General features: G+C 35.1%; 1 protein-coding gene across 4 annotated transcripts in view; it reads right to left on the reverse strand.

Annotated features, from left to right (window-relative positions):
- The window catches only part of LOC149777926 (uncharacterized), a 53,274-nt gene that overhangs the window by 14,439 nt on the left and 25,316 nt on the right, over positions 1-13,519 (reverse strand). For 2 of the 4 annotated variants that reach the window (XM_089939039.1, XM_089939042.1), the window contains exons 8-10: positions 12,676-12,774; positions 8,887-8,985; positions 6,448-6,546 (exon numbers count right to left, since the gene is read on the reverse strand). In XM_089939039.1, the coding sequence (XP_089795165.1) occupies positions 6,448-6,546; positions 8,887-8,985; positions 12,676-12,774 (297 nt within the window). The remainder of the gene's footprint in view (positions 1-6,447; positions 6,547-8,886; positions 8,986-12,675; positions 12,775-13,519) is intronic. The other 2 variants (XM_089939040.1, XM_089939041.1) reach the window with 2 other exon arrangements.

Raw genomic sequence — 13,519 nt, forward strand, 5'->3', positions numbered from 1 at the left:
TGAGACAGTGAAAGTTCAGCAAAAGAAAGAAATTTAGAGACCATATATAAAAATTATTGTGGTCTGAGCCCACTATGTATTAGTTTCGAATGTGAATGTTTGTGGGATGCATTCTTGGCATTTCACAAGGAAAATATACCACTGAGTGTAAATCTGTATTTCTTGATTTGTTCTTTTTGTTATTATATTCACACAAACACACAGAGAAACAAACATGTCATGATCTTCTAGTCATCTGTCAATTGTAATAGTAGTCTCCATATTTAATTTCAACCTCTCTCTCTCACACACACACACACACACACACACACACACACACACACACTACAATTACTGAATCTAGAGTAAAATACAGGTTTCGGAAAATACTTTGTCAAAAATATAGCGATCTCATTAGTTAATATGTTTCTCAAGACCTTCACAACCAAATATATATACTTCAGACGATTTTTGATCGTCACCGGAGACGAAAGCAATTTAACACAACACCTCTAGTTAGCTGGTGTCATTTTACAAAAATCTAAATAAAACAATTTTGTAAAAAATAAAAAAATAAAAATTAAAAATAAACAAGATCCTGGCTTATCAAATTTGTGATAAATGGATGAATTGAAAGTTTGATGTCAGACTCTACAAACTAGTGGTAAGTTGCCATTTCAGACCATTATATTGATTTTTAGCATTGAATTGCTATATCTAATCGATACACTCTTGTGTTATTTTACAAAAAGATCGGATAATTGAATTTTATTTACCTGCAGATTATTTGTGTCCAATTTATGACCATTTCCTCATACAAAGGAAATTCCTGTTGGAGTTTTTGTAATCCAATCTTGATATTTCACATTTATTTTTATTCAACATGAAAAAATGACATTAAAAAGGGTTGTCTTGATTTATTTTTTAGAAGTAAGAATAAGATTCTCAAACATAGTCTCTTTTTCTCTTACACACACACACACACACACACACACACACACACGCGCGCGCGACTGGAATCCAGTTGCCCACGTACCTCTGACACATTAGATAATAACAATAACAGTAATAATAAAAATAATAATAATAATAATAATGGTCTGTTGAGTAAGGCTCCAAAATACGGCATTTCAGTTAAAGCGCAGACAAACTAACATTTCCCTGCAAACACTTCTAACACTGTTACAAACAGCCAGTCTCATCCTGTAGAAAAATAAACTATGATTAATTTCAAATGCAGACAAACTACATTTCTTGCCGAAAAGGAACCAAGACGGTACAAATAGAAATACCTATCCCGTGAAAACCAAAGCAAAACAAAACAAAAAATCCTAAACGAAAACAGAGCAAACCAAAATAACAAACAATAAACAAAACAGATAAAAAGCCTTTGAAACAAATTTTAAGATGACATGTCATGTATAAAAGCTCCCCTCACATTTCTTGCCTAATATAACATATTCCAAATAAACGCTCATACTGTGAAGAAATATGAAAGAAAAAGAAGAAAAAAAAAAAACAGCATTTGAGCCAGATTTTACGATTACATTTCCAGCTCAGACAAATTCAGACTTCTTGCCAATATAGAACCAACGTGTTACAAATAGACAGATCTATCCTGTGAAAAAGAAAAGGAAACCTATGAATCATCTTTAACAATTACACTTTCAGTGCAGACGAACTCACATTTGTTGACAAAACAGAACCAACATACGGTGACCAGCCCCAACCCCTCATGAACAATTTTGTATTACATTTCCAGTGCAAACTACAACCAAATACATTTCCAGCTAACCTTTTCCCTCCCTATATTTCTTTTCTCTTTATCTCTTACACACATACAGAATAAAATGATGATGAAGATGATGATGATGATGCTGTTGATGTAAATTCCCATTTCCCCATAATCCTTCAAAACCAGCTGCCTAATGTTAATTCCCATTTCCCCATAATCCTGCAAAACATCCGTCTAATGTTACCTTATATTGTCCCAGTAATTCGCAGAACTTCAGAGGTTTCATTCAGTGTTAGCTTTACATAATCCTGTTATAAGCTAGAGAACCCCACACACGATAAATCTATATTTCTGTTAGAGGACCGACAAACTCCAGCCTATTATATTTCCCTTCAAACTAACATGTTACAAGCATACATACTTATCTCTCTCTCTCATTAAAAAACCACATTGATATATTGATGTACTTTTATGTTCTTATATTTATCAAGCATGAGAATACGGTTTTCAGTTAGAGTGCTGAGGAACTAGCATCTCCCGTCAGAAACATCTAACAATGTTACAAACCGCCAGACTCATTTTGTCAAAAGAAAACAAAAGAAGAAAGAAAGAAGGAAAAAAAAACTATGAAAATATTTTTAAAAATATATTTTCAGTTAAGACAAACATTTATTGCCAAAATAGCAGGAATAAGTTACAAACAGACATACCTACTCATCTCTCTCTCTCTCTCTGGCACAACGAAATTACGTCAATGTATCTTTATTTCCACGTATTTAGGAACCAAAATCATAAAACGGCATTCCATTTAGTTTGCAGAGAAACCCACATTTCCTGCCACTTAAATCCTACATTGTTACAAACATAGATATTCATCTTGTGAAAACAAATATGGACCAAGATGGCGGCCTAATATCCAAACACATAGACACCTTTAGTACGCATTCCTTGTCCAACAAGCGAATTCCGATTACACCTATTTCGTCCTACTATACTAATATCGGTTCAACAGGTTAATATATATTCACTGAAAACAAAAAACGAGGAAATCTTATTGCATACAACCACGTGTAAAGGAAGAGCGTATCTGACTTTTCGGGGGCGGCATGCAACGATGTCGTTCAAGAGGAGCAATTGTATTTTCACGATCCGTTTATTTACACATGTGCAAGATTCTCTGGCGTTTATTTCATCCCGATGGCATAAATACGCATCGCATAGCAATTCATTTGGATATATTTGTTTGGAAACTCTTCTTGATTCAAAGTTTATGGATGGGTTGAAATTGTTTATTGGAAAAAAGTGTCTAAGAAAACTGCATTATTGATTGTTTAGTTTTGCGAATGACTGCTATACCTTCTTTGAATAAATGTTTGATGAAATTTAAAACTCACTTGAATATATTTGTGATCATAATTACCTTTCATCTTGTTCAAAAACACAGAGTAACATGTAGTCTTGTACATTATATTTGCGTTTCAGTTGTTTTAGATGCAGTTTTAATCAACTTCATAGGTTTTCATTTTTTATTTGGTTTTCACTGGCTCAGTAATGTCATGTATTAAACTGCTATAGGTCTTTGTGTACACTTAAGTCAACTTATCACGCTTGTCGTGTTGACCATTTTGTTGTTTTATTGCTGATGTATTTGGATGCACTTTCTTTTTGTACAAAAATTCGAATACTGTACATGGTATAACTCTTGCATGCTATAATGCGACGTGTTTCCACATGCCAAATTTTATTGTAACGGGTGGGTCTGGTCGTTTGGGTTTAGATGGCTATGTTGGTGAAGCACTCGTCTGGAGTTGGGGAGGTTCCGGGTTTGAACCCAGGTCCGGCCGTGTATTCATACACATATTAGGGTAAAAATTATTTGATTATTAGGGCGGTACTGCTGGTTTCTTCTCTTGATTAGACAAGATATCGATGTAGGGCTTTAGTGGTAGATTTATGTTTTGAATGAAATTGGAAATTGAATAAAGTAAGCATTCTCTTCAGTTGTAATTCCAGTTGAAATAAATAACTTATTGTAGATTTCGATAATTAGGAATTTAGAATGTTCAGCTTTAAAACCAGAGAAACTGTTCCTAAATCGGTGTGTACAATCTGAGGGATGGGGTCGATTAATCTCATGAAATTAGAACTCATTATTGGGATTTAAAGAGATGGCCAGCATGTTTCTCCAAGGAAATTTGTTATCAATAGACCCGCTACAGCAGAACAGTAGAACATGAGCTGGTTGAATTGAACTAATGAGATGCAGACAAGATGTTTCAAAGTAAGTCGTCATGCTAGTTATGAATGTGCAACATTGTACTCTCTCTCTCTCTCTCTCTCACACACACACACACACACACACACACACACGCTGGGTTACATATACACACATGGACATTTCCATTGATGCCATCGATCAAAAATTTATAGGTTTAAATTTTATACGGACCTTTGATTTAGCATATATCGAGTAAATTTACGAACGAAATAACATCAGCAACAACTGCTACGTTTTGTTTTAATTTGTTTTTCATTCATAGAAATGACAATTATCCCTCTCCCAGCTTACCCTCTTAAAAAGAGAATAGTTACCAGGTTTTTCAACCCGAATTGATTTAAGTTTGTGAGTGTTTTGATCACTTAGTTAATTGAGGAAGTCCATAAAAAACGGCGACTCTTTTTCGCTCTAGAAATGTAGGTCTTGTTAAATAGACATATTTGTGATTTTCATGAATCTACAGACTGTATTGCAAACGTCAAGGAATGAAACCTCTTTTCTGTAATACTGAATGTTGTACACAAAGTGAGCAATATGGGCATCACTCCTATATTTCGACAGTGAGAAACAAGAGAAAAAGTACTAAAAAAAAAATCGAAATTAATGCTACAATTAACCATATGCGTATGTCTCCCTCATTACTTTTGTTACTTGGACCATATAGTTTAATGAAGGCTGCTGACATCACGATTTCATGATCAAGGGTCAATTTGTGCCATATGGTCATGGAACTGGTTGCGATGTTCTGATTGGAAGCATGAATACTACGGATATTGATTGCTATTGTATTATGCACGGTTGGACAAGGTTAGAACGGTCCGTCCAATTGAGGAATTTAATTTTTTCGTCTTTAATGGATGTAAAGTTTACTTATAAGGACTGAACATTTTTATTTTTTTAATGTTCACTGAAGCATGGATGAGAACAAAACGCGTTGCATACTTAAGTTTGATCCGCTTATGGGGACTGATAATGACTAAACATAATTTTTTAATTGGTTAATACTTCAATGAACTTAAAAAGAAATGTTAAATTTTTAATTATTGGATTCCCAGCTCATGACTTCCTATGTCAATGGATTGCGAAGGATGCTAGAGTGTGAATATATAGTTCTCAGTGGATCTGTTCCGTTGGTCGTTGGGAGCTGTCATGCGCACACAAACCACTAAGTTTGCTAATATATAATCTAAAGCGTTCGACGAAATTAGGGAACTACTTTTGAAGATGCGATAAAACTAGCGGCCATGTCAAATGTGGCACCTTTGAAATCGCTCGTCGATTATGCAGATGGTTGGAAATAGTTTTGATCAGATCTTTTTAGACATTAAATCCGCGTCCCAGAAAAAAATTCAAAACAAAAATAACAACAAGAAAAACAAAAATCACAAAGCAAAACAAAAACAATCAAACAAAAAAACAAACAACAACAAACAAACAATAAATTTCCTGAATGAAGACCAACCTGACCAGGCTGTCAAAGTGCTACAAATCAGACCTCAACTAGCGATTTACCAGAGGGAGAGATTCATCTAAAGCGTTTTTCAGAAACAGAAAGAAAGGAAAAATTCCAAAGAAAGCAGCGGCAATACAATATATGTTCAAAGGTGGCTTTCAAAAATAACAGAGAGCTCAGCTAAATAGATAATATTTCGCCTAAGCAAATTAAAGCTGCCGAAATGTTTCTCTCTGTTAGATAAAAGCAAAGTTTTGAATACGAACCATCTGTTAGATAAAAGCAAAGTTTTGAATACGAACCAACATCTCTTGATTCTATGAGACACCGTATGAACGTTCCCTCAAAAGCGTGTACTATGAAACATCTGTTAGAGACAGGAAACTGCCATAAAACGAATCAGGCATTTACTGTTAAAAAAATGGACCAGACGAAAAAGGCTACAGAAAGTATAAGTTGTGCACTTGAATATGACGAACAACGTGTTACTTCGTGACAGATGGGCACATTCACACACGAGCCATGCAGTTTACACGAGGCTAGAAAATTGAAGTTTGGGGACACAACACCGAGTTGGACCGCTACGGGCTAAAAATACATTGAGCATCAAGATAGTGATCTTACGACCCGTGATAGTTCTTGCAGAAATGATTTCAGAGAAACAAAACGTAAATTATTCACGCCTAATGCGGTATCGGATTATTTAGAATACCGTAAATGAAAAATCCCAAATTTCCATCTTTTCTAACTCAGTTCATAAGCGGTACTTCCTCTGTAAACACATGAGTGATATTATCCAACGCCAATGGGAAAAGAGAAACACAATCCCCTACATGGTCAACAGTTTAAAGTGTTGCCGGAATGGATGGTTATAAAGCAAACCACTCTGCTGAAAACAACGATGTGTACCCTGGCTACAGCTTGTGTACACTCGCAACATTCAGTCCAGAACGAACAGAGGAGAGAGAGAGAGAGAGAGAGAGAGAGAGAGAGAGTTCTAACCATGTTCATAAACTCGATTATCCATCGATGGAAAAGAATACCTTTTGGAACCTTTCACACCTTTTCCTTTGGTTTGATCTGTTTCCATGCCTGTCTTCTCTATGAGTACAATATAATAAAAATCAATGTCAAATTTTTGCGCAAAAAGGGAGTAAGTAATTAGGCTGTCTAATCAACAAGGCTACTTAAAACGCTTGAAACCAAGGATACAGTTTGAAATCGAAGCTGCGCATTATCACCATTTCAATTTCTGGATGAACTTTCACACACCATACAATAGCAAGAGTCCCTCAAAGGGACTGGCGTTATATTGTGCAAAACCAGTTTCCAGGATTTCAAGATGAAACCGTTTCTAGCCTTCAACTATCATGTTTTGAAAGCATTTCCGATACTTTTCCACTATATCAAGATAGGAAAATTAGCTGCTGTGGTATACATGCTTGGTGTCAGCCTAGCATCATTTTAATTTTGGATAAATATACATAAATAACAAGTATTTTGGTGAAAATAACATGCAATAAATATCGTCCATTGAAGGAGGATAGTAAAAGCATAACTTTCACGATATGATGCATTGGCGGCAATACTGGATTTCTGATGGGCACTATTTTTGTTTACGATCACCTAGACGTTATCATAAGTCTTTTAGTTAAAACACAATGTTGATATGACTCTTCATTCTGTAGAAGTAACTATAACGATATTTTCAAGATGGTATCTAGCCATATTGGACTTCCGACCGGAACTATCTTTTTATTTAAGACAAAACTCGAAAAGTCCACGCTGAAATGACCTTACCTTCAAGAGCAATTCAGAGCAGCAATAATACTGTTTTTTAGTATGTCCGCAGTGTAGGCCATATTGGACGTAAAATAGGCATCATTTTCATTTACTACCAAATAGATATTAAAAACATCTTTTAATGAAAACTCCATTTTCATATGATCGTCTATTCAGGAGGAGTAGCATAGCGATATTTTCGAGATGGCTGCCTGGCTACATAGTTATGCTTAGAAGTCATTCAGTGAAAATACCATGCTGATTTAACGATCCATTGAAGAGGAGAGGCGATAACATGATTTTCAAGATGATTGGCAGCTATATTGGACATGAGATCTGCCTCTTTTTTTATTCACGACCATGGATTGAACAGAAGCAGTGCAAACAATATTTTCAATATGGCTGCAGGTGCGGCAATATTGACCATTGTATAGGCACCAATTTTACTCACTGCTGACTAGACATAATAAGAAACTTTGCAGTGAAAGCTCCATGTTGATATCTCCATCTATTCAGAAGGACTGACGATTCCAACATTTTGAAGATGGTTGCTGTAGCAGCATTATTGGACATTGGAGTGGTACCATGTTCACTTCCAAGCAACTATATATTATTATAAGTCTTGTAATGAAAAGCTTTCTATTGATATGTTTATCCATTAGGGAGGAGTGGCGATAACAAGATTTTGGAGGTGGCTGCTGTGGCGGTTATATTGAAAGTCAGCTCGGCACTATTTTATTCACGACCAACTAGACATCATTAGAAGTCTTGTAGTGACCAACCCGTGCTGATACGAACATCCATTCAGATGGAGTAACAATAGCAAAATCTTCAAGATGGCTCCTATGGAAAACATATTGGACTCAGATTAGCACTATTTTCATTTACGACAAAACAAGACATCATATGAAATCCTTCAGTGAAAGCCGGATGTTGACAAGACCACACAATACGGAGGAGTAACCATAACAAGACTTTCAAGATGAACGAATTACAAGTTAGTCATTTACAACCATCTAGGCATCACCAAAAAGTCGTTCAGTGATATCTCATGCAATGACCATTAATTCAAGGCCAACGATAACAACATTTTTAAGATGACAGCTATGGCGGCTATGCTGTATGTCCATAAAGAACTAAATTCATATATGGCCATCTAGATCATATGATGAATGTGTGTATAAAGTTTTAAGGCAATCATCCAGATTGTTCAGGAGGAGTGATAACAAGCATTTGCTAATGGACGGACGAACGACAGACGACGGAGTGGCGATTGACTATAGTACATACCATAAGCTTTTCTGGTGTATGACTAGGAGAGCTGCAAAATGAGTTTTCAAACCTGTTTTCCATATTTAAATTTGATTTATTTATAGGATATTCATAACACATTTCGATATTTGATAATTGCAGTTATACAACTAGTGATAGACACATATATTCTTGGATAGAGAATGTACCCGTAACTCAATAACTAAAATATTTCCTTTGCTTTTGTCAAAAGAACATATCCAAATTATCAAGCCGAAGCAAGTTCATCACCATAATATATCATCAGAAGTTCCAATATTTTGATTCTTCCTAAGTTACTATTTGACCATGATGTGTCACATTTTTGTATGTATGTGTGTGCATATACAGAAGAGTGTGAGAGACCACCTTTGCGTTGTTCATCAACTCGAATCGATGGGTATGAATATCGTGTGGATACTCTACGACCTTTGCCTTTGGTTCGAACTGTCTGCCAGTCAGTATCCCCTGTGTAGACAAGATAATTCAAATCTTTGTTAGATAGACAACTTACAAAACAACAACGAGTAATCCAGGAGGCTGGTTAAAAGGTCACAAAACCAAGAACACAGTTGGAAATTGAAGCTGTGCATAGCGATCCTTTTGTAAATATCCTATAGGAGTTTTGTGTCATACTTCGTGCAATCAAAAGGGTTTAGAATACATTTATTTAAGTATATTTAAGTAAGACACGTTTGATAATGCATCTCATATTCGAAGACATGTGTAAGTGTAAATTATTACCTTTCATATTTCATTTATAGAGATACTTATCTATTTTATAGGGAAGGGCTGAAAGTTGAAACTATTACCAACTGTGTTATCTTTTAACCTGAGCTTTATTAAGTACTAAAAAGCCAACATTGTGATAAAGTACCGTTGAACCATACAAATACATAAAAAACAGTATACTAAAGTAGATAGTGGGCATTTAAATGTTTAACACATAAAGAACACTTTCATTACGATAGCGTTTACATGTTTTATTGATCTAGAAATACTTGACTCTTAGCCACATCCAAATATTACTGATTTTACCAGTCTTAGTGAATTTCATAAGAGTGATTAGCAGGGTAATAAATGATTAATAATAAAAAATATAAGCTTACACTTATTCATTAATAAAGTTTGATAATTATGTCTAGAATAGATAAGTCTGGATTATGCTAGAGTGCACAAATGTTATCTTTGTGCTTTAAACATCGCAGTCGCCAAGTAGATGCATTGATACTTACTGGGTTTTTTTTGTTGTTGTTGAAGTTCTAATAGAAATTTTGCGTTTGCGACTGTGAGTTTAAGACAATTAAAAAATCATGCATGGAAGGCAGATATGGTGCAAAATATGGCAAAGGAAAGCTGTTAGTTTCAAATAGAAACCTAGACCAAGAGAAACATCCTAGAAAAGAAAAGTTGAATAAAACACTGGATGGAAAAATGAAGAATTTGTCACAACAGGAACGAAATCATGACATAAACCAGAATAAAGCAGGTTAATAGAGCTTTTGCGTGGTTCTACTCACTAATTACGAAGATATAGTAAAACTAGTAGACACTGAAACCTTTTCACTATTATATCACATGATAAAACCCAACTTGTACAATTTCATGCTAGCGTACAAATTGTACAGCAGAATGAACTTGACAAGCTTACAGGTGTAAATCAAACTTTTCTTTTATATGTTAGACTAAATTGTCTTTTGTACGTGTAGCCAGGATCAAAAATCTTCAGTATCACTGGCCCATCCTCCTCAGATATAGTATCAAATATGATCACTCTCCTTGAATCGATGTGGATGGAAATTAGCTTACAGGAAAATAAGTACCGGAGGTAAGGTTATGACCTATCACAATATACCGAGATAGTGTGTGTGTGTGTGTGTGTGTGTGTGTGTGCGTGCGTGTGTGGGACTTGGATTTTTAGCGTAGCTTTAACAATTTGTCAGTCATATCGCTATGATGTCTGCAGTGTGGCATTTGATAGTGATGTCTAGCACTGGGGCAGACATGTTTCATGATGCCCCACCCAGTCACATTATCCTAACACCAGGCCGACCAGTCCTAACAGTAACCTCTTAATGCTGAACGCCAAGCGAGGCAGCTGTTAATACCATTTTTGTAAGTATTTAGTATGACTCGGCAGGGGATCGAACCCACGACCTCCCGCATCGAGGTGGATGCTTTAAGCACTAGGCCACCGGAGCGATTACAGCGAAAGTAGGGATATAAAACAAATGGTCATTTTGAAAAGGAATTCGCGTTTTCTTGCAATTGCAATAACTGCATCCTAATCTGCATTGTGTTTCTAAGCAAAAAAAAAATCAATAAAGATCGCGAAAGGTAAGGCCCTGTTTACAAGTAATGTTTAGTAAATATATATGCAGGCAGATAGGTCCTTAAGCCAGAAACAATATATTATTTGGACTTCTATCTAATTTTGCAGCAATAAAGATAACAACAAACTGTTGACAATAATGACCGTATGTGTAATAGCCATTATAAGAATAATCTGCTGGATTACTTGTCTTCAAATCAAACCAATCCTAGTACTACTAATGTTGATACAGCTTTTGCTACGATTGATTGTTTCCAGGGTATCTAACTTCCATCCCTCCATACATAAACCCAGGCGTCTATCCGTTCGTATATGTATTTATTTCTGTATGTATGTATACATACGTACTTTGGTAAACAAATGCGAACGCTAGTATATATGAATGTATATTATTATGAATGTCTATATGCAAGCAGTCAGCTATTTTTATTTCTTTGTCCGTCTGTATTTCTGCTCAGTTCAATATACCTGAACCGTTAGCTAGCTATCTATGGAACTTTAGTAGGTGAGTACATCATTGAACTGCTTAATACCTTAACGAATTTCTGACCAAAGGTCTTCCACTGGAAAGTTCATCCATTTTTCATTTTCAGGAATATTCGATTGCAAAGACTTGTCCCTAGTATAGACCTATCCTCGCTAAGTTAGAAATAATTGATAGGAGCCAATACCTATGTTAGGTACATGACTCTCCTCTTAACTGCAGATGGCAGAATTGTCTTCTTTTAACCGTTTGCAAACAGAATCCCTAGACCAAGAGAGGGTAGCTATTAATACTACTGGTATCAAAGACTTATATCCAAATAATCGTTTTCGAAAATCCGGTGATACATCATGAATGGAAAATATTTTTTTAGATTATCTTCTTTAAAAAAACAATACATTTTTGTTGAAACGAAATAATAACTTATTTTTAAACAAGATACATTCTTGTAAAAAGAAATATTATTTTGTTTGAACTATATCGTCGACCGTCCTAACTTTGTGTCCTTCCTTGATTCGTGCGCCATGTGATCTCATGCGCTTGCCTTGAAATCCCGACCTCAACGTGGTCAATAACTTTCACTGACAGTGAGACAGTAATGGCTAAGAAATATTCGACGAAATAAGACATAAATACTTACTAACATCCAAATCATAAAAACACAATCAAAATATTCAGTTTAACTAATATCATATTTACCACACGCTTGCAGATGCAAATAATAATAATAATAAAGCATTAAAAACGATGAATTTCTTCACCTTGCTTTAACGTCATATTCCAAAAATAATATACATAGCGTGGCATTTATTTCAGCGTCACGAACCATGAACACACATCGAGAAAATATAAACATTTTGACACGCTTGGAAAAACGGTAGCTGGAAAAGAATTTGGACAGCTGATACACATTTTTCAACGATGAATACATTAAGTAGATGTAGTTGAACACTTTCTATGGCGATTTTAATAGTTTTACGCAATACTGTAAAATTAACGTAAGAGCACGAATCACGGAAGGCAGAGGATACATTATCTTGTTAAAACAATATATTATTTCGGTTAAAAATGATAATATTTTGTTTAAATAATATATTTTTGCTTAATGAAGATATCTGACTTAAATGAGGTATCTCGTTCAAACAAAATACTATTAAAAAGTTCGTGGCACTATCCAGCAAGCATAAGCTTTCAACAATATTTAAATACTTAAACATGTCAAAATTCTGACAAACCCCATCGCAATAGATTGTAATAATCATTTATGAAGTTGGTGATGTGTGTGTGTGTGTGTGTGTGTGTGTGAGAGAGAGAGAGAGAGAGAGAGAGAGATTGTATTTACCTTGTTCATCAATTTCGGCGTCAACTGATAGATCAGACAAACTGGCCGATAATTTTCTCTCTTTTCCTTTTGATAGAGTTGTTTGGCAGCCCGTCTCCCCTGTATAGAGAATATATAATAACAGGAGAACTTTTTCCAATAAAGTCATAATTTAGGCTTTTGAGATTTTCATATTTATGTCGAGCTAGTGAGACTTTGCTTTAGAAACGGAGGGTGACTTCATTGCACAATCTTCCGTGCCTTAATTTGACTTTCGTGTCCGTATGAATATGTGTTGAAAATTTAAACATTGGAGAGTGTACGAAGAAATGCATGCTTTTGGGTTTGATCATTTCACATATAGTATACTTCAGTTTTCACAGTATGCTCAAAATCTGGATGAGATAATGACAACTATATACTGAGTTAGGGTAACGTTTGCAAACCGGGTGATGGGCAGGCACAACACTTGATAGATATTGCATGAATATGGTGTTATGACAGGCGAACCGTATATAATTTAATCATTATTTTGATAACTGTAACAAAAAACAGGATCTAAACATTGTTGATATTTGCATAACAGTATCAGTTATTGTTTCACTTCATTCACGGTAATGACAACAATAATGTATGTTATCTTGGGAAAAGTAACACTGATGGTCCATTTTTAAGGTAATTTTCGAAATTACAGACTCCGCTAGATATAAAGGAGAAATATATCACTATTCGTTCTCGTAGAAATCATTGTAATCTTTTATTTTATCGTACTGAGCCTGCTTATCAATTTTCGTCTCAAATTTACATCACTTAGGATATTACCAACTAGTGTCTTAACAACATACACCGGAAGTCTTCTAAAATA

Source organism: Sinohyriopsis cumingii, chromosome 17 (assembly GCF_028554795.1).
Source record: "Sinohyriopsis cumingii isolate HCF-2022 chromosome 17, ASM2855479v2, whole genome shotgun sequence".
Taxonomy (NCBI): domain Eukaryota; kingdom Metazoa; phylum Mollusca; class Bivalvia; order Unionida; family Unionidae; genus Sinohyriopsis; species Sinohyriopsis cumingii.